The sequence below is a fragment of the Haliotis cracherodii genome, unplaced genomic scaffold (assembly GCF_022045235.1).
Source record: "Haliotis cracherodii isolate W230 unplaced genomic scaffold, xgHalCrac1.p SCAF_15, whole genome shotgun sequence".
NCBI lineage: Eukaryota > Metazoa > Mollusca > Gastropoda > Lepetellida > Haliotidae > Haliotis > Haliotis cracherodii.
This window is the reverse complement of record NW_027266270.1, coordinates 2,794,335-2,814,239: the sequence shown is the minus strand read 5'-3', so window position 1 is coordinate 2,814,239 and position 19,905 is coordinate 2,794,335. Positions and strand designations below refer to the sequence as shown.

Below are 19,905 nucleotides of genomic sequence, written 5' to 3'. Positions count from 1 at the left end.
TTTGAAGTAAGACAATACAATACTGGGCTAAGTGAAGGGGTTTGAAGTAAGACAACACAACACTGGGATAAGTGAAGGGGTTTGAAGTGAGCCAATACAACATTGGACCAGGTGAAGGGGTTTGAAGTAAGACAATACAACACTGGGCTGAGTGAAGGGGTTTTAAGTGAGACAACACAACATGGGCTAAGTGAAGGGGTTTTAAGTGAGACAATACAACACTGGGCTAAGTGAAGGGGTTTGAAGTAAGACAATACAACACTGGGCTATGTGAAGGGGGTTGAAGTGAGACAATACAACACTGGGCTAAGTGAAGGGGTTTGAAGTGAGACAATACAACACTGGGGTAACTGGAGTTTGAAGTGAGACAATACAACACTTGACAAATTGAAGGGGTTTGGAGTGATGTCTGGATATTTCGTAATATAATATATAATATAAAAGTATATTCAGAAATAATATTGTTTTCTTGGTTTTTTAGTTTGTTTAACGCTGCACACAGCTAACTAACGGGGTCAGGTTGTCAGGCTCGCTGTCCTGGTTGATGTATGTCATCGTATCCCAATTGCGTAGATCGATGATCATGATATCAATCACTGGATTGTCTGGTCAAGACTCCGTTATTCACAAACCGCCGTTTGGCTTGAATATTGCGGAGTGCGTTAAACAACAAAGAAACAAAACGATGCTATCAGCTTCCTGCCCACGCCGTGTCTGTCGTTACAAGGTAGAAACTTGTTCATTCCCTTTCTTAAAACAACTAATGTCCATTCTTCATTGATCCTGTAGTTGAATCTAAAGATAACATTATGTCTAGACTTCCCTTTTAAAGGTTTGAAAGAAAACCAGAAAGGTAAAATAGTTATCCATCCTTTAAACAAGATATTGTTATGTATATACGTCCAGGAACCTTGTGTTATAAATAGGTCTCTATATTTCTTGCCTTCAAGAAACGTGAACATCTCAAGTAACAAATCTTTGTGCATATGGTTCTTGATGCCCTATCCGTTAGGGGCGGTAGGGCAGCCTAGAGGTTAAAGCTTTCGCTTGTTACGTCGCAGACCTGGGTTCGATTTCCCCACATGGGTATAATGTGTGAACCCCATTTCTGGTTGCCCTTTTGGAATATTGCTAAAAAAAGGCATAAAACCAAACTCACTCACTCACTCACTCCACAACTTGTCATGAACTATCAAAGTAACGTGAAAGGTTTAATGAGTCGCTGTCCCTTTTCTTGAAATATACTGATTAATTAAATCATCCAGCAAGGGTATGAGAACTCGGAGGTTTAAGATGCACTAAATAGTCCTGTAGGTCGATAGTATCTGCTGGACGTGGGTTCGAATCCCACATTCATATTGATGTTTATCCTTGGTATTTTACGGCAGTTCTTAGTTCTTCCTAAAATAACTGTGTGACTTGGTTGAATGTGTGTCACGGTATTCCTACAAACAAAAAAAACAAACAAACAAACAAACAAACGCCATCTGTCCCATATTCAGGTGGGCGGGGAACATGGACGGCCTACCTCTTACCTTCTCCCCAACATAACGTCACAATATTATAACATCGGAAAAAACAGATAAAACGCGACGCGTATTCTGCAGAATAAAAAACTACCGCAACTCTGTCACACCAATAACAGTGATCGGGATTGACATGACCGAGAAGTACAGTGCACGTCAATCATCCAAGGCGCTTTTCATGCATCAGATGTGATTGAGGGACAATGCCACTGTAACGCCTATGTTCAGTGTCACCGTCATTTACCAATGTTACAGCAAATCCTGGTGTATTCTTCAGCTTTTAAATCATATATATATACATATATACTGTCAAGAAGTGACTGATTTATAGCTTCGTTTCTTGATACAAGTCAATTGATTTTATTTAAGACCGGGATATAACGACTTGCCCAGATGTATAAAACCGACATCAATGTCGATTCCAAATCAAGACCCTACTGACAGGATGGCTTGTACTCTTGTTTTTCGCCGATATTCTGTTGGCTGATTAAACACCAATGTGTAAATGTGGCCGGAACAGGAGACACCAATCAGCTGATTGGGTTCACGCAGGAAACATTTTATGAACTAATTACCCATTCCGCTCATCGGGAAACCGCTGTGACGGTGGAGGGGACGTATCAATGCCACCAGGCCGGCATAAAATAACTGTGTCAGTATGATTGATCAAATTTAGGTGTTATTGAAACAAAGTTTAATTCTCCAAACGTGCGACATAAAAAATGTTTTCCCTGCCTCAAGATCATTTTCAGTCAGTTCTCCAAATCTGTCACACATGGGAACTGTGTTTAACAGGGTTGTGTGGTTGGATTGAAAATTTGCAAACTATATTCATGGAAACGAATAATAATCATTAAATCATCGCAATGTGATAAGATAGGGGCTGAAAAACGAAATCTAAAATTATGGAAGAATATTAAAACATCATTATTTTTGAGAAAAACCGCAGATTTCTTTTGTGGGAGTGAGTGAGTGAAGATAGAACCATCTGGATGCATGAGGTTTAAGCTTGTATATTAAATGTAATACTACTTTGTGTCATGCGCCCACACCAAAAAAGATAAAAACCTGGTGTATGTTTTGTCTTGTATTGAGTGATGTATTACGTAATGTCTCATGGTTCTATGTCAATGGTCTGTCACAGGGCTGGCATCGAGCATGTCCTGTTTCAAGCATACAGCATGCGCCATGAATCAGAGTCGCATTAAGTACTCAGCGTGACCCTAACCCTAACCCCTGAGACAGTGGTTACTGGGGCCAGTGAAGACATGTGGCGTATTATTGTTGTCAATGTCATCATGCGTCTTAAACCTGGCGTTGGCGTTGAACAATATCTCCGCATTGTCAACATGTGGAATCATAACCTATGGCCAATATAACTACTACTACGACTACGACTACGACGACGACGACTACTACTACTACTACTACTACTACTACTACTGCTACTACTACTACTACTACTACTACTGCTGCTGCTGAAGTAGTAGTACTCTTAACGCTCCCCGGTTCAATGTGTGAAGCCCCTTTCTGGTGTCCCCCGCCGTAATATTGGTGGAAGATTGTTAAAAGCGGCGTAAAATTATACTCACTCACTTATGCTTCCACTGAACTCCCTGCACAGCCTGTATAAATCCCATTGTTAACTGCTCATGTAGCTGGGCGAGGGGCTTAGACACACAAATACCATTGGAGCATTGACACTACAAAGTGCATTTAACCTGACACCGTCTGTATGGACATTAGTAGACGCAGGAACAGCTCTCTATATACACAATAATATCGGCAGTAAAGCTGTGAGGTGAGCTGTGGGGTTTAACGTCGCGTCCAAGATTATCGGACTTATAGAGCGACGTGCATACATGTGTGTGTGTGTGTGTGTGTGTGTGTGTGTGTGTGTGTGTGTGTATGTGTATGTATGTGGCTTCTTGTATTAGTCCAGACTAATGCCGATTAAATAGTCCTAGCCCACTGAGATACCATGCCGCAGTTTAACATGAGTACCCCACTCAGACACAGTATACTGACTCCGAGCGGACCAGTCCTTGTTTTAGCCCCATACACCGAGCACCAGGCAGGGGAACAACAAATACTGTCTTTTAACGTCACTGTTGACACAAGCACTGACTGAATGTCAAGACTGGAGCGTTCCCTGCAGGATTGGCAAGAGCCCTGGTACAAGCACAATCATAAATGTATGTGTCACCGCGTCCCACCTTTTCAAGACCACCTGGCATCATGGCTGTTGATAGTGTTTTATTAACACAGATGAGGTGAGGTGAGGTGAGGTGAGGTGAGGTGAGGTGAGGTGAGGTGAGGTGAGGTGAGGTGAGGTGAAATTGGGTTTAACATGCATGCACGTGTGTGTGTGTGTGTTAGTATTTTAGTGTGTTAGTGTTAGTGTGTGTGTGTGTGTGAACATTTCTTATGGCTGTGGAAAGGTGTTGTCGCTTTTATTTACAACTAGTGACCACTCTGACGTACGAGTACATTCACTAACGCTGGCATTAGCACAGACGCCACCCTGACCCGTATCTCTGACACCAGTGACACGTGTTTGGGGTCAAGTCTTGAACATGGGGGACACTGGCTGGCTGCTCGTGTCACATGTCAGTTCAGTGAGTGAGAATGTTTTTACTCCGCTTTTAGCAATATTCCAGCATTATCACGACGGGGAAAACCAGAAATGGGCTTCACACATTATACCCATTCGAACCCGGGACTGATGGGCGAAAGCTTTGACCACTAAGCTACCCCACCTCCCTTTATTGATATCAAATCATTGTGACATTCAGAAATGTTCGGCCGATTGTAGACGGGATTTCGATGTTGGCTCGAGACAATCAGGCCTGGGCATCCTGAGCATCTAACCAGGATACGTCAGTGTCATCTGAAGTTTGCATTTATGTATGACAACCGTCTAGTCAGTTGCGTCCCATCTGATTCATAATGTAGATTACCTGCATTCAGTCTCAATGAATATGTCAGACACAGGAGGCGGTGTGTTGCGCCCGGTAAAACCTTGAGTTTAGGATATAGAACAGTTGTACAAACTGGCCTCACTGTAAGCCATCCCAGATTCAGCACCAATGGACAGGCCAGGAACTTGCTTCACTGTAAAGCCAAGTCAAATTAAGCACTGATAGATGCGACAGGAAATAGCCTCACTGTAAAGCCATGTCAAATTAAGCACCGATAGATACGACAGGAAAGAGCCTCACTGTAAAGCCAAGTCAAATTAAGCACCGATAGAAACGACAGGAAATAGCCTCACTGTAAAGCCATGTCAAATTAAGTACCGATAGATACGACAGGAAATAGCCTCACTGTAAAGCCATGTCAAATTAAGCACCGATAGATACGACAGGAAATAGCTTCACTGTAAAGCCATGTCAAATTAAGCACCGATAAGCGCAACAGGAAATAGCCTAACTGTTTTGAAATCCAGATTTAGCACCAATGGACAGGCCGGGAAATGACTTCCCTGTAAAGCCAAGTCAAATTAAGCACCGATGGACACGCCAGGAACAGACCGCACTGTAAAAAGGCGGCCCAGATAGTCGCAAAATTGCAACGTAATAAATCACGCGGCAGCCTTACTCTTCCTTTGATGATGATGTGACCAAACATTGGCTTGAGGATGCTCCAATTAAACCCGAGAGACCCGTGGTGGTGTTGATGTACAGTCGGTAGGACGCTCAATGTCACTAATCAATGTTTGCAGGTGCTCGCACACCCCTAGTAAATCCGTCACCACCAGGTGGCGTGGCCTCTCCTCGCACGTGACTGTGGAGCTCTTGTAAGTCCTTGGTCTGAATCGATCACTCACTCACTCACTCACTCACTGAATCATTTAGGACCATCATGACCACGGCATTTCCACAAGGTTGTTAATCACTCAGCACAACGACAACAGAGACACAACAACACAACATCTAGGTACACAGAGACAACAACACGCTATCTAGCAACACAGTAGCACAACAACGCGACATCTAGCCACACAGAGACACAACAAAACGCCATCTAGCAACACAGTAGCACAACAACACGCCATCTAGCAACACAGAAACACAACAAAACGCCATCTAGCAACACAGAGACACAACAAAACGCCATCTAGCAACACAGTAGCACAACAACACGCCATCTAGCCACACAGAGACACAGCAACACAACATCTTGAAACACAGTAGCACAACAACACGCCATCTAGCAACACAGTAGCACAACAACACGCCATCTAGCCACACAGAGACACAGCAACACAACATCTAGCAACACAGAGACACAGCAACATGTCGTCTAGCCACACAGTAGCACAACAACACGTCGTCTAGCAACACAGTAGCACAACAACAGGTCGTCTAGCAACACAGAGACACAGCAACACAACATCTAGCAACACAGAGACACAGCAACACGTCATCTAGTAACACAGAGACACAGCAACACGTCATCTAGCAACACAGTAGCACAACAACAGGACATCTAGCAACACAGAGACACAACAAAACGCCATTTAGCAACACAGTAGCACAGCAACACGTCATCTAGCCACACAGTAGCACAACAACACGTCGTCTAGCAACACAGTAGCACAACAACACGCCATCTAGCAACACAGTAGCACAACAACAGGACATCTAGCAACACAGAGACACAACAAAACGCCATTTAGCAACACAGTAGCACAGCAACACGTCATCTAGCCACACAGTAGCACAACAACACGTCATCTAGCAACACAGTAGCACAACAACAGGACATCTAGCAACACAGAGACACAACAAAACGCCATTTAGCAACACAGTAGCACAGCAACACGTCATCTAGCCACACACTAGCACAACAACACGTCGTCTAGCAACACAGAGACACAGCAACACAACATCTAGCAACACAGAGACACAACAACACGTCATCTAGCAACACAGAGACACAGCAACACGTCATCTAGCAACACAGAGACACGGCAACACAACATCTAGAAACACAGAGACACAGCAACACGAAATCTAGCAACACAGTAGCACAGCAACCAAATTAGCAACACAAAAGTATAACATATGCTATATATATTGTTAAAATTTTAGCAGTGTGTCCCCTCTCCGTAAACATCTCCATTCTGTGTCTGATACACAGTTTCCCCCTCTCTTTTTCACACATATGCAATCTATTTTTCTCACACACACTACGTTTCTGGCTCTTTGTGGTACCATTGGGGTAGCCTGACGGTTAAAGCTTTCGCTCGTCACGCCGAAGACCCGGGTTCGATTCCCAACATGGGAACAATGTGTCAAGTCCATTTCTGTGTCCCTCACCATGATGGCATATTGCTAAAAGAGGCGTAAAACAATACTCACTCAATCAGTTACTCAGTTTCTTTGATACAGTGTCTCTCTGTGTCTCACATTCCCTCTGTATCACACACAGCCGTAATTATACACTGACAAACACATTACTTGATAATCACTTGGAATATAATCAATGTCTTCCAAAGATGGCTTCATGTCATTTTTTTTTATGAAACAGTAGCGGGCGTAAGACTCCGTAACAGTCGCTGCAACCGAACAGTTCATCTGTCATCCTGCCCTCGTGGCTCCCAACAGCTCCTACAAGCTCCAGGCTCCAGTGATACGGGGCACAGCTGCCTCTGAAAACACACCGTTTGGGTCGGACTCGCGTAATAAGACTCACCTGGCACACATCCTCGATTATCTAGGGTATTATATTTCAATGCTATTTTATCATGACAAATCACAGTTTGGTCTCGGAAGTGACGTCATCACTTTCATCGCCCTTATCCCCTGGACATATGTGACTGGACGGCTGTTTTTGTGGCGTCTTGCCATCGGGTTCCAAACGAAGCTGTCGTGGCGATGAGTTTGTTTGTTGTTTAACGAAGCACTCAGCAATAGTGACGGCGGTCTGTAAATAATCGAGTCTAGACCAGACAATTCATTGATTGAGCATGAGCATCCATCCATGCTATTGGTAGACGATGACATGCATCAACCAAGTCAGCGAGCCTGACCACCCGATCCCGTTAGTCGCCTCTTACGACAAGCATAGTCGCGTTTTACAAGCAAGGGTTGCTGAAGACCTATTCTACCCCGGATCTGCACGGGTTGAGACTATGGTGTGAGACTGTACTACAGTAAACTATTGTTATAACGAACTCAAAAGTATCACTAATTTTAGTTCGTTATATAATTTCCTCACTGTAATCGTCGCAATTGAAGAAACATAAACACACTGGACTACAAAGTGAGTTCGTTATATCCCACCCTGATTATAGTGTCGCCTCTCTTGGTACCAGTAGACACAGGTAGAAAGTAGTCCCACCCTGATTAAAGCGTCGCCTCTCTTGGTACCAGTAGACACAGGTAGAAAGTAGTCCCACCCTGATTAAAGCGTCGCCTCTCTTGGTACCAGTAGACACAGGTAGAAAGTAGTCCCACCCTGATTAAAGCGTCGCCTCTATTGGTACCAGTAGACACGGGTAGAAAGTAGTCCCACCCTGATTAAAGCGTCGCCTCTATTGGTACCAGTAGACACGTGTAGAAAATAGTCCCACCCTGATTAAAGCGTCGCCTCTATTGGTACCAGTAGACACGTGTAGAAAGTGGTCCCTACCTGACTAAAGTGTCGCCTCTCTTGGTCCAACTAGACATGTATAGAAAGTAGTCCCTACCTGACTAAGTACCACGTCTCTTGGTTCCTTAGTACCAGTAGACACACGTCTAGACACTAGACACAAGACACGTGAGGGCGTCCGATCAGGCATCAGTGAGGGTAATTACATGGTATTTGATACAACGCTGACATTTACACTGATGCTATATGTATATCATCATTATAACACTCGTCTGGAGATTAATAAGTCAGTATTTTATAGTTTGATATATATAGGGTGTGCTAATTGCACGTAGGTTTGCCTTGGGCACAGTGCTCTGTCACGTGCTGCAACAATCGCATAGGGTAGGTATTAAATAGAAGGACAGAGACGCACAAAAACGTAACTACCAATATGAATATTATCATAAGCCTTGCTAAGCATATGACACAGAATTTGCCAAGGAGATAACACGCTTGGACACTGCAACTATCGTGGTACTACGTGAGCAGCGATCCAGGTCCAGAAGATTGTCAGATGAATGGACGATGTGAGGCTAATGGATGACTGCAGGGTCGCCGGTCAAGTGGTCAGTTGGGGGAGGTGGATTGAGGGAGAGTAAAGCTGGACAGGAATCAGATTAACAAGCGTTTGATGTTCGATCCATGTTGCACAACATGAGCTCCGTGAAGGGCCTGATCATCCCCTGATTAACGGTGAGAGGGCGAGTGGAGGCTTACTCCTCCTTGAAGTACTGCATTCAGTCCAATCGAGTTATAACGTAAGTTGAGCTGGAAGTTAAGTACGTCACAGTGGATATGCCGTAGTGGGGATTCAGCGGCTCCGGCGATCCACGCACCCTTGTTCCAGCGTCTATGGGGATTCATGCATGTCCTGTTACAGCGTCTATGGAAATTCATGCATCCCCTGTTTCAGCGTCTATGGCGATTCACGCACCCCTGTTTCAGCGTCTATGGAGATTCATGCATCCCCTCTTTCAGTGTCTATGGAGATTCATGCATCCCTTCTTTAAGTGTCTATGGAGATTCATGCATCCCCTGATTCAGCGTCTATGGAGATTCATGCATCCCCTCTTTCAGCGTCTATGGAGATTCATGCATCCCCTCTTTCAGTGTCTATGGAGATTCATGCATCCCCTGTTTCAGCGTATATGGCGATTCATGCATCCCCTCTTTCAGCGTCTATGGAGATTCATGTATCCCCTGTTTCAGTGTCTATGGAGATTCATGCATCCCCTGTTTCAGTGTCTATGGAGATTCATGCATCCCCTCTTTCAGCGTCTATGGGGATACATGCATCCCATGGTTAAGCGCATCCCCTGATTAAATGTGTGTGGGATTGTAGGCGTCCTTTTCGTTACTGTCGTCAATCCCCGGCTCTGAGAGCCACACAGTAATGCTGTATGGGAATGTATAAACATGGTTGACAGGACACATGTTAGATGCATTTCCTTCTTCGCATGTAGCCCTCTCCTCGAGAACAACCTCACCTTTTGTAATCTCTTGAGAATGTCTTAATTCAACAAAATACTCTGCAAATAGCTAGCCCGAGCTTTCTGAACACTCATTTATAAAGCCCAGCGTCCCTGTTGAAATCCCATTTCTAGGAAGCATCACATCTGATACCTCTGTCATCTCGGGCCTCGCTACCATCTTCCTCATATAACCCTCCTAGCTCTCATGGCAAGTTTTAGAATCAATGATTTTAATCTTTTACTTCCTAAAGAATCAATTGTGGATTGTGGACAATGTTTATTCCCGCTACTTGCGAGGGAGTAGTTGGTTTTGGGAGTAGAACGATCATAGATGAAATGATGCTGTCCTCCTTTGAGTTTACGGAGGAGGCAACAGAAGCTCTGAAGGATCCTGTGAGGGGGAAGGACAAAAGGGGAGTTGTAAGACTTCTTCAGACAATAGTATAACTATGTACTACTATAACATGATGGACGGTGATCATTATAGATTATCCTTTAATAGAAGCTGGCATTCAAAACAACTGCCATCTCATAACGATTATGGTGCTTCGGCTTTTTAGAAATGAATGCCATTTAAAATAATGTCGATATGAAATGTGTTGATATTTATCTTAGTAGATACTCGAAATGAAAAGAATCATTTAACCTTTGTTTTCTGATATGGATTAAGAAAGATGATATGATGTCGACATCAGAGTCTATATAGGGAATCCAAGTCTAGAAGTATGGACCTTATTGTCATTTGGACAGAGTAAAACGATATCAATAGTATGTTGAATATTTTTTGTCATCCACCTCTGTGATTCTCAAACGGGTACAGTGGCCATGTGATTTTTAATCTTTGTCTGACTGTAATCATTGTGTGGGAACCATTGTCTGTTTGTAATATGGTAATCAATGACTGATAGATTAATATATACTCACCGCCAAAAGATATGCGAACCATAGAAATATATGGAGAAGTGTGTACGTTAAGAAGAGATGTTTCCAATGTGCACCACTAAATGATAAAACTAACAATCAGTCAAGTGTTAGAACAGTGTCTTTGTTCTTATCACGATATGCTGCACGTGATTTTCAAACTTTACAAACTAATCCTGCACGAGACAGATGGTGCATCTGGAGTTATGGATCGATAACGTCACATGTCATGCTTTTATGAGCGTCGGTTCACACAACATACTACATGTAGTATGTTCGCTTGTGGGTCGAACCAAACTTATATCTCTTGAATATGAGTAATTCTTCATATATTAACCAACATGTATGGTATTCGCGTTTCTTTGAGTATAGATGCAGTTGGATTTGGATGACTTGAGTTAGTGAGTGGGTGGTTGGGTGGGTGAGCCGGGCTTAAAGTGGATTTGAACAGAATTTCCCTTTTTTGACTTGTACCACGCGTTCCCGTGTTTTTTCTCAGGTGAAAATGTGACTTGCCTTTGCGTGTGTTTGTGACGGGTGCCATCTGTTATCATCACTATTTGACAGTCATTTATGAACACATGCTCATGATACAGTCAGAAACGTACAATCAACTGTACCTTTAACAGAGATATGTGATGGCTCTCGAAAGGGTTTTGTCGCTTTTGTATTCAGGACTTTCATCATGACCAGCGATAAATTTATTTTTCAAACCCTGTCAAATTATGTCAAATAACAGCTCCCTTTGGACACATCATGTCATTTGACCGCTCCCGTGGGACAAATTACGTCAACTGAATTGACAAAGTAACATGCAAATAATTTAAACGTGTATTACAAAAGCAGCAAACAATGTTCACTGAGCGTGGTCAAAAAACTTTACCGTGATGCCCAACAATGCGGTCATTTTAGCCAACAAACTTTACCGTGATGGCCAACAATGCGGTCATTTTAGCCAGCAAACTTTACCGTGATGGCCAACAATACGGTTATTTTAGCCAGCAAACTTTTACCGTGATGACCAACAATACGGTCATTTTAGCCAACAAACTTTACCGTGATGACCAACAATACGGTCATTTTAGCCAACGAACTTTACCGTGATGACCAACAATACGGTCATTTTTGCCAACAAACTTTACCGTGATGGCCAACAATACTGTCATTTTAGCTAACAAACTTTACCGTGATGGCCAACAATACGGTCATTTTAGCCAACATAGTTAATTTTACCGTGATGGCCAACTAAACGGTCATTTTAGCCAACAAACTTTACCGTGATGGCCAACAATACGGTCATTTTAGCCAACAAAGTTAACTTTACCGTGATGGCCAAACAATACGGTCATTTTAGCCAACAAAGTTAATTTTACCGTGATGACCAACAATACGGTCATTTTAGCCAACAAACTTTACCGTGATGGCCAACAATACGGTCATTTTAGCCAACAAAGTTAATTTTACCGTGATGACCAACAATACGGTCATTTTAGCCAACAAACTTTACCGTGATGGCCAACAATAAGGTCATTTTAGCCAACAAACTTTACCGTGATGGCCAACAATAAGGTCATTTTAGCCAACAAACTTTACCGTGATGACCAACAATAAGGTCATTTTAGCCAACAAACTTTACCGTGATGGCCAACAATAAGGTCATTTTAGCCTACGAACTTTACCGTGATGACCAACAATACGGTCATTTTAGCCAACAAACTTTACCGTGATGGCCAACAATACGGTCATTTTAGCCAACAAACTTTACCGTGATGGCCTACAATACGGTCATTTAGCCACATGGTAATACCGGGTACCCAGCAACCTGTTGGGTACCCGTATGGGCGTGGATCGTTGCCCATAACGATAGTTTACTGGATGGCTTTGATCATACTGGTCTATTGCTTAGTGAGGAGTTATACACCACTCACACAATCATCAGTTGAGGTTTTGTTCGTATTTTCTTCAACTCATCTCAAGTTTGATCCTATCTGCAAGGAAAACATTAGGTTAATTGCCATCATCAAACAGGGTTTTGTTGTTTGTGGTCGTGGATTGTAAAATCGATGCTATTCTGTAAGGGTTGTGATTCCGCCAGAAGCATTATCGCTTTCGGGCGACGTATATCGCCTGCAGAGAGGAAGCGGTCATTGAAGAGCCTAATCCTACTAGATTAATCCAACCCATATTTATCTCTTCTCCTTATTGAATGAAGTTCAAACTGTTGAATGAAGAACTCGTTTGGGAGATCAATTCAATTTAGTAATCGGCTGACGGCGAGCTCCGAGGTCTGGAGAACTGGTCAGTGTCCATGACATTGAGGTTATCGGAGTGGTCAGCGAGGACAGTTGATAGTATATCTTAGTTACATTAACGAGAAAAGTAGTTACTGTCAATGAAGACCAGGTGACCAAACAGTTTTGAAGAAACTTGAGGACAGACTAGAGAATGGAATTGAAAAACAGGATCAATATAGCAGGAAAAATAATGTCTGTCTGAGAATGTGAATGAAAGTATTGCAGAATGTAGCCGAATTGTTTGTGATATTTGGAACAGAAATGCTAAAGCAGACGAGTTCCCTTTAACCATGGACTCGTTAGCCACAGCACACAGAGCAGGTAATAAGGAAAACCGATGACCTCGACCTATGAGCGTCAGATCTGTTTATGGTGAGGACAAAGTTTGGGCTTTGGGCCTGAGAGACCAACTAAGAAAGAACTCACTTGGAATCTCTAATGACCTCACAATCGAACAGCGCTGTACTATGAGACAGCTTAAAGATGACAACAAAAATGGCTACTTCAAGAACGAGAAACTCATAATCAAAGACAACCAGTACCAACCTGATACTAAGAGACTGACCGTGGCAATCCTGGACAAGCAACGAACAGAACCAATGATGAAGTCAACAACCAAAGAATCCTACGACCCCGAGCAAGCCAGGCCCCAAGCACACTTATAGCCCAAAGGATCAACAACCTTGGTGTGATAAAGAATGTTCACTTTATAGGATGGAAAGAGTCAGTTTGTTTAAATGTTTGAGACGCTGCAAGGATAATGCCTAATAACAACTGTACATGAAATATCGGAATATATATACTAGTATTTTACGTGATAAGAAACGTCTACATTCTGACAAAATGAAAGATAAATTATTATCCAGCATGCATGAAGTCAAAAGACTTCGGAGGACTCTATAACAACTCAAGGTTACAGATTTACATAAGGCGCCAGCAACGACTGAAAAGTGATTTGAACATTTAAAAAAGTTATTAGACACTCCTGAACATGACTTGAAGGAGAATGATGCCAAAGGTGCCTTCGCCAGCGGAACTGATGCAAACAGTCATATTGCTGACATAACTAAGATATATTAGACTTTCCTCTCATGAAGAAATAAATATTTAAAGCAATTAGGGACATGAAATGTAATAAATCCTCGGGCATTGATTATGTAATCCAAGATTTTTTTAAAGCTGCACAAGACATTATTGTACCATGGAACTTGTATTTGATATATTGCTTAGTACAGGCTACTTTCCAGTTTCATTGCGTACTGGCATAAGTATTCCACTGCATGAAAGGTGATACTCACTACCCGAACAATTACAAATGAATTAGAGAGACATATACGACAGTGCTAAACAGCAGGTTAACCTATTGGTCCAACGCTTCTGTTAATAGTGTAGAATCACAAGCAGGTTTTCGCAAAGGCTATAGCACTATTGACAGTATTTTTATTTTACAAGCTGTCATCCAACGTTACCTGTCTAGAAAAAGCAGAAAATATATAACTTTTTATTCATTTTAAGAAGGCATTTCACCTAGTACAAGAGCTAAATTTTGGAATGTGTTACAAAATTATGGACTATCTTTAAACTTTCTTCAAGTTTTACAAATGTGTTAAAGCCTGTGTCAGGGCTAATAATAATGCTTCCCATGCATTCCCGTGCCCTTTGGGGCTAAGACAATGCTGTATTTTAAGTCCGCTATTGTTCACTCTTTTTGTAAATGAATTAGCAGTTAACTAGGGAGAGGCCTCCTGCGGACCAGGAATCCAGCTCCATCCTTAACCTGAACAGTTGTTAATTTGGATAAGACCGAGGCCATTGCTTTTAAGAATGGAGGAATTGTATCTGAGCATGAGAAATGGAAGTATGATGGACAAAAGCTGCCTCTTTGCAAGCTGAGAAGATGCTATATGGTGTTTGTAAATGCTTGTCAGAACTTGAACCATTTCATTTATTTTTCCAAATATTTGACGCAAAGTCCAATTTTACTTTATGTGGCGGAAATATTGGGTGTATTTCGTGAATTATGTGACGAAATTTAAACTGTATATATGTGAGCCTGTAAGCGCTTCATGGGTGTAAAATCTACAACTGCAAATCATGTTGTTAGAGTTGACTGTGGAAGATACCCACTACATATTTAAGCCTGTAAACGCGTCATAAAATATTGGTGTAAAATTGGATAGAACATCCTACATTGTGTTACTTAATACTGCGTACAGTGGTGAAACAAACTGGGCCTCTAAAGTTAGACAGTTATCATTATGTTCAGGTTATGGATATATGCGGGAACAACTGTCAGTTCCAAAGTATCAATTTCTTTGTCAGAATTCTTTCAAAGATTGAAAGTTTCATACAATCAGGATTGGCATGTGGCGATAACTGACAGCACAAAATAAACGGTTTAGATGCAGTTCCAATCGACTAAGAATTGAATCAGGAAGACATGCTAAAGAACAGAGAGAAGATAGACTAGGTGTTATTTGTAAAGAGAACTATATAGAAGACGAATATCATTATATTTTGATGTGTACAACATATGATGATCTTAGCGCCCAATTGATAGCACCAACATATTGTACCTATACCCCTAGACACAGGTTTAATGTATCAATGTCGTCCACAAACGAATACACAATCAAAATCGGCCGATGTACATATATAAGGCAATGTGTATAAGAAACAAACTGGCACCCCGGGTCTCCGACTACCTGTATTACCATTGTATCATGGGCCTATGGCCTACAGTACTGAATGAATAAAGTTGATTGAAGAGAAACAGAAAATCAGACAAACGTTCAAAAGACACTCAGAACCTGTTTCTTCAAGCATATGGCAAGGTACAATATCGTGGTGAATGACAGCGTCACCCTCTTCATCCTTCGTACCCTGGGATGGGGGTTAGCCTAGCGGGTAAAGCGTCAGCTTATCACGATGAAAACCAGGGGTCGATTTCCGACATGGTTAAAACGTGTGAAACGTGTGTCCGGCAATGACGATAAAATGTATTAGGGCATAAACTGCCTCAATTTCTCTCGTGCAATTACACGTTCAGTAAAAGTCCTGGACATTACCGACGGTGACATTGCAGGGAGCTTACCTTCTGTACTTCCACAGAGAATATTTAAGTTATATATGTGGAAAATAGAAAGGAAAGCTCCAGAGCAGCTTTCAGTCAGTACGTATAACGTTCCTCCTACATGGGTAGGGACTAGTGGCGCCGATAGTATCTCCAATGTGTCGTTACTGGGTCTCAACTACCTTCACTGCACGCATAGATTAGGCTTAGGATGGGTGATGCCAGGTCAAATGAACCCTTATCACCATGTTTCGCGACTGAATAGTATTTTTGTGGAACGTTTTTAGCAATTGTTGTACTATCGGGTGTGAGGGGAGAGACGGGTGGAAGGGCGAGGGGTGAGTCGGGAGGGGCGTGGGAAGAGGGAGAGAGGGCAGAGGAGGGGTGGAGAGAGGGGATGTTGGGTAAAGGGAGGGGACAAGTAGGGTGAGGGTAAGGGAGTGAGGAGAGAGTGATGATTCGCGAGGGGTGTGGGGTGAGGGGTGTGGGGCGAGGGGTGAGGGTGAGGGGGGCGAGGGGTGAGGGTGAGGGGTGATGAGAGAGTGATGATTCGCGAGGGGTGTGGGGTGAGGGGTGTGGGGCGAGGGGTGAGGGTGAGGGGGGCGAGGGGTGAGGGTGAGGGGTGATGAGAGAGTGATGATTCGCGAGGGGTGTGGGGTGAGGGGTGTGGGGCGAGGGGTGAGGGTGAGGGGGTGGGGAGAGAGGGATGATTCGCAAGGGGTGTGGGTTGACGGGCGAGGGGTGAGGGGTGAGGGTGAGAAAACAGAGAAGAGAGAAGAGGAACTAGGGATGAGGGAGAGGGGTGATTAAGGGATTAAGGGAAGAGTGAGTGTGAGTATTGTCTTACGCCGCTTTTAGCAATATTCCAGCAATATCACGGCGGGGGACACCAGAAATGGGCTTCACACATTGTACCCATGTCGGGAAGCGAACCCGGGTCTTCAGCGTGACGAGCGAACGCTTTAACCACTAGGCTACCCGACCGCCCCGATTAAGGGTAGAAGGGAAGCAAGAGCAAGAAACGAGTGTGAGGGAGTGAGGGAGTGAGGGAGGGGGAGTTGAGACGTCACTGCAGTGTGAGCTGTCGCCATGACACTGTCCTAGATTAAGACCAGCAGTCGACATCCAGGGCTACAGATCCGTCCTGACAAGGAGAAGACATACGTATAGTACGACCTGACTAATGGTTAATAGTCCAATTTGTCAGCAAGCCCGATCCCAACACAAACATAACCTGACAAGCCCGGGATGCGTAATACAACGGATAACTTGAACACAGGGGAAACCAGGGTAATTAGACCAACTGGCACTGGCATCACGAAGCCAATTGAATCCCAGAATATCCAAATCCAGAATACAGTGAGTGTTTGGTATTGACTGGATTACCAACGGGCCTTATTAATTACCCTGTGAGTTGAAATGCCGAGTTGTGTCCCTTAACCGTGCAAGGATCTGCTGTTGTGGTTCACAGCATCATTGCCATGCTCGTGGGTATCACCATATTTGTTAGCCTCCATCACCCATGAGACTACCCCGTAGCCGTGATGAAGCTGAAGCAGGGTTTAAAGTGGTTTAAACTCATTTTCTCATTACAAGTCAAACCACGGATACATGGGTGTATGCTTTCGTGATCTGGAATGGTAAATAGTTTGTCCGTACGTTGTCAGATAATAATAATATCCAAATGAAATGATATTGATCATTTGGTTGAGTTACTTATTCATACATTGTTTTCTGGAAGAACTTATTTCTTTGTATATTTCTTTGTTTCTATACCTGGATCATGTGACGGTGGATCATTTTGATATTTCAAATATGAATGTTAGTAGTTATTCTTTAGCTGGGAATTGACGTTTAAACATTATTAAGAAATTCAGCTTTAGACATAAGCACCGCATTGTCTACAAAGCTATATTTAGGTCTTCGAGTAACACGATTTGGCAATAATTCAACAAAATGTATTTCATTAATTCCGGATAGACATAACCCAATAATATTTTCAATAAACCCATTGTTGGTATCATATTGATATGTCTGGAATATTGCTGAAAGCGGCGTTCGGCCCAACTCGTCCAACCGTGGTTTTAGGCATCACGGGGGAACGCGTTCGTTACACCGAAAAGATGGCACCCCCACCCCCGCACCTCCTCAAGTACGAGTCGCAGAACGACCCACATGCATATTTCTCAGTCTTTCATTCAGACATGTTAGTCCCCAAGCATCGAGGTCGGGCGGCAAGGTGATTGGTTAAGTGTCTCCGGAAGCTTTTCACTCACACCTACAAATACACCACAGCGTGTTTCATGCGATTGACAAATTGGCGAGCCTTCTGGGACAAAGTTTATGTGATCTATGCAAATCTATGTCGAGGTCGGTGCTATTGAATGGCAGTAAAGGGCCCATTCACCCACCACATCGACTGTACAGCCCGTCACCATTGATCCGCCGACTATACGGTCTGTTCTTTATTTTACAGCCATGATGTGTCACGGTGCGTCCTATGAGCGAGTGATGGTGGTCCTCGGCTTGGTCCTCGTTGCCGTGTCCTGTGTCGCACAGTCTAGGAAAATAGACTGCACGTGAGTAGACTCATCAATCTCCATCTTGTTTAATAAAGTGCAAGTCATAGCTCACATCACATCAAACAGATCCACGGGAACAAACATAACTTGAAACAATTTATTTTGAAATAGTCTTTTTTTTCCGAATATGTTGTGCATTAGGAACATAAAAAATATAGTTTAAAATATGTTTAAAATTGATATTGGAAGCAGGGACTCTTTTCCAGTCTCGCAACTAAAGTGAGTGAGGGTGTCAAAGGTGAACGACGGTGGGGAGGGTGTGTGTGTTGGGCGGGTGTTTGGGTGTGTCGGTGGGTGGTTACTTGGGTGGGGGCTAAAACTGACCTTCGTTTTCAGGCAATAATTTGTCTGTTTGATAGACACTGCGGCCCTTGACGCTACCCTATCTCCGGGTTTATCTTACGGACCAACGTAACGCCGCATTGACCGGGATGTGAGCTATAACGCGACACGTTAGCTCCACGTGGGACTAAATTGCACATGTCGACTAACAGGATCGTAGGTCAGGCTCAGTCACTTGGTTGATGCGTGTCATCGTATTCAAATTGCGTGGATCGATGCTCATGATGTCAATCACTGGAATGTTTGGTTCAGACTCGATTATTTACAAATTTACTTGATTTATTTATAGCTGGAATATTGCTAAGTGTGGCGTTAAACAACAAACAAACAAGCAGTACAATATGGTCTTATAGATATGTGTTGTGAAAATAGCGGTACATCAGCTTATTGATACAAACGACCGACTGAAAGCCTGATTAGATACCCGTTTCCACCTACACATCCATTCTGAAGCCAATTCCTGATGGCTCCGCAGCGATATTGCTGAAATGTTGCTAGAAGCGGCGTAAAACCATACTCACTCACTCACTCGCTCACACACTCACTCACTCACTCACTCATTCAACACTCACTCACTCACTCCATTCGCCTTTCCTCTTACTACTTACATTAGTAAAGTATGTCGCGTGTCCTCTTACTACTTACATTAGTAAAGTATGTCGCAGGTGAAGTACAAGCAACCTTTCCAGGAATACAGTCACACACATGATCCCTCATCACTGAAGCAACTCCGGCTGTATTCACCGCTCCACAATGCCCACACTCGATTGCTGTTGAAATGTCAGATGGGCAGCATGGCTACACCGCCAGACCGCTCCATCAATCTAATAACTGAATATATCTCAATTAGTTTCATTCTCGTCATTAATATGTCGAATGTGCCAATGTCTTCTGTGATGTTTGTTGTGTTGGTCACAGACCCTCGTAAAATAACAGTTTGGACGTTTAATATTATGACATGTACGTGCCGACTTCCTTTATTGTATTTATGCTTATTTGGTTTAGTGTACTGTTTGCCTTTGAATGTAACAATAATCAAATAGTAAAGATAGT

At 43.1% G+C, this 19,905-nt stretch overlaps 1 protein-coding gene across 1 annotated transcript in view; it reads left to right on the top strand.

Annotated features, from left to right (window-relative positions):
• Positions 1–19,905, top strand: part of LOC139461716 (elevenin-like) — a 54,739-nt gene that overhangs the window by 9,055 nt on the left and 25,779 nt on the right. Inside the window, exon 2 of the mRNA XM_071243172.1 lies at positions 18,405–18,507. Within this exon, the coding sequence (XP_071099273.1) occupies positions 18,407–18,507 (101 nt within the window). The 5' untranslated portion in view covers positions 18,405–18,406. The remainder of the gene's footprint in view (positions 1–18,404; positions 18,508–19,905) is intronic.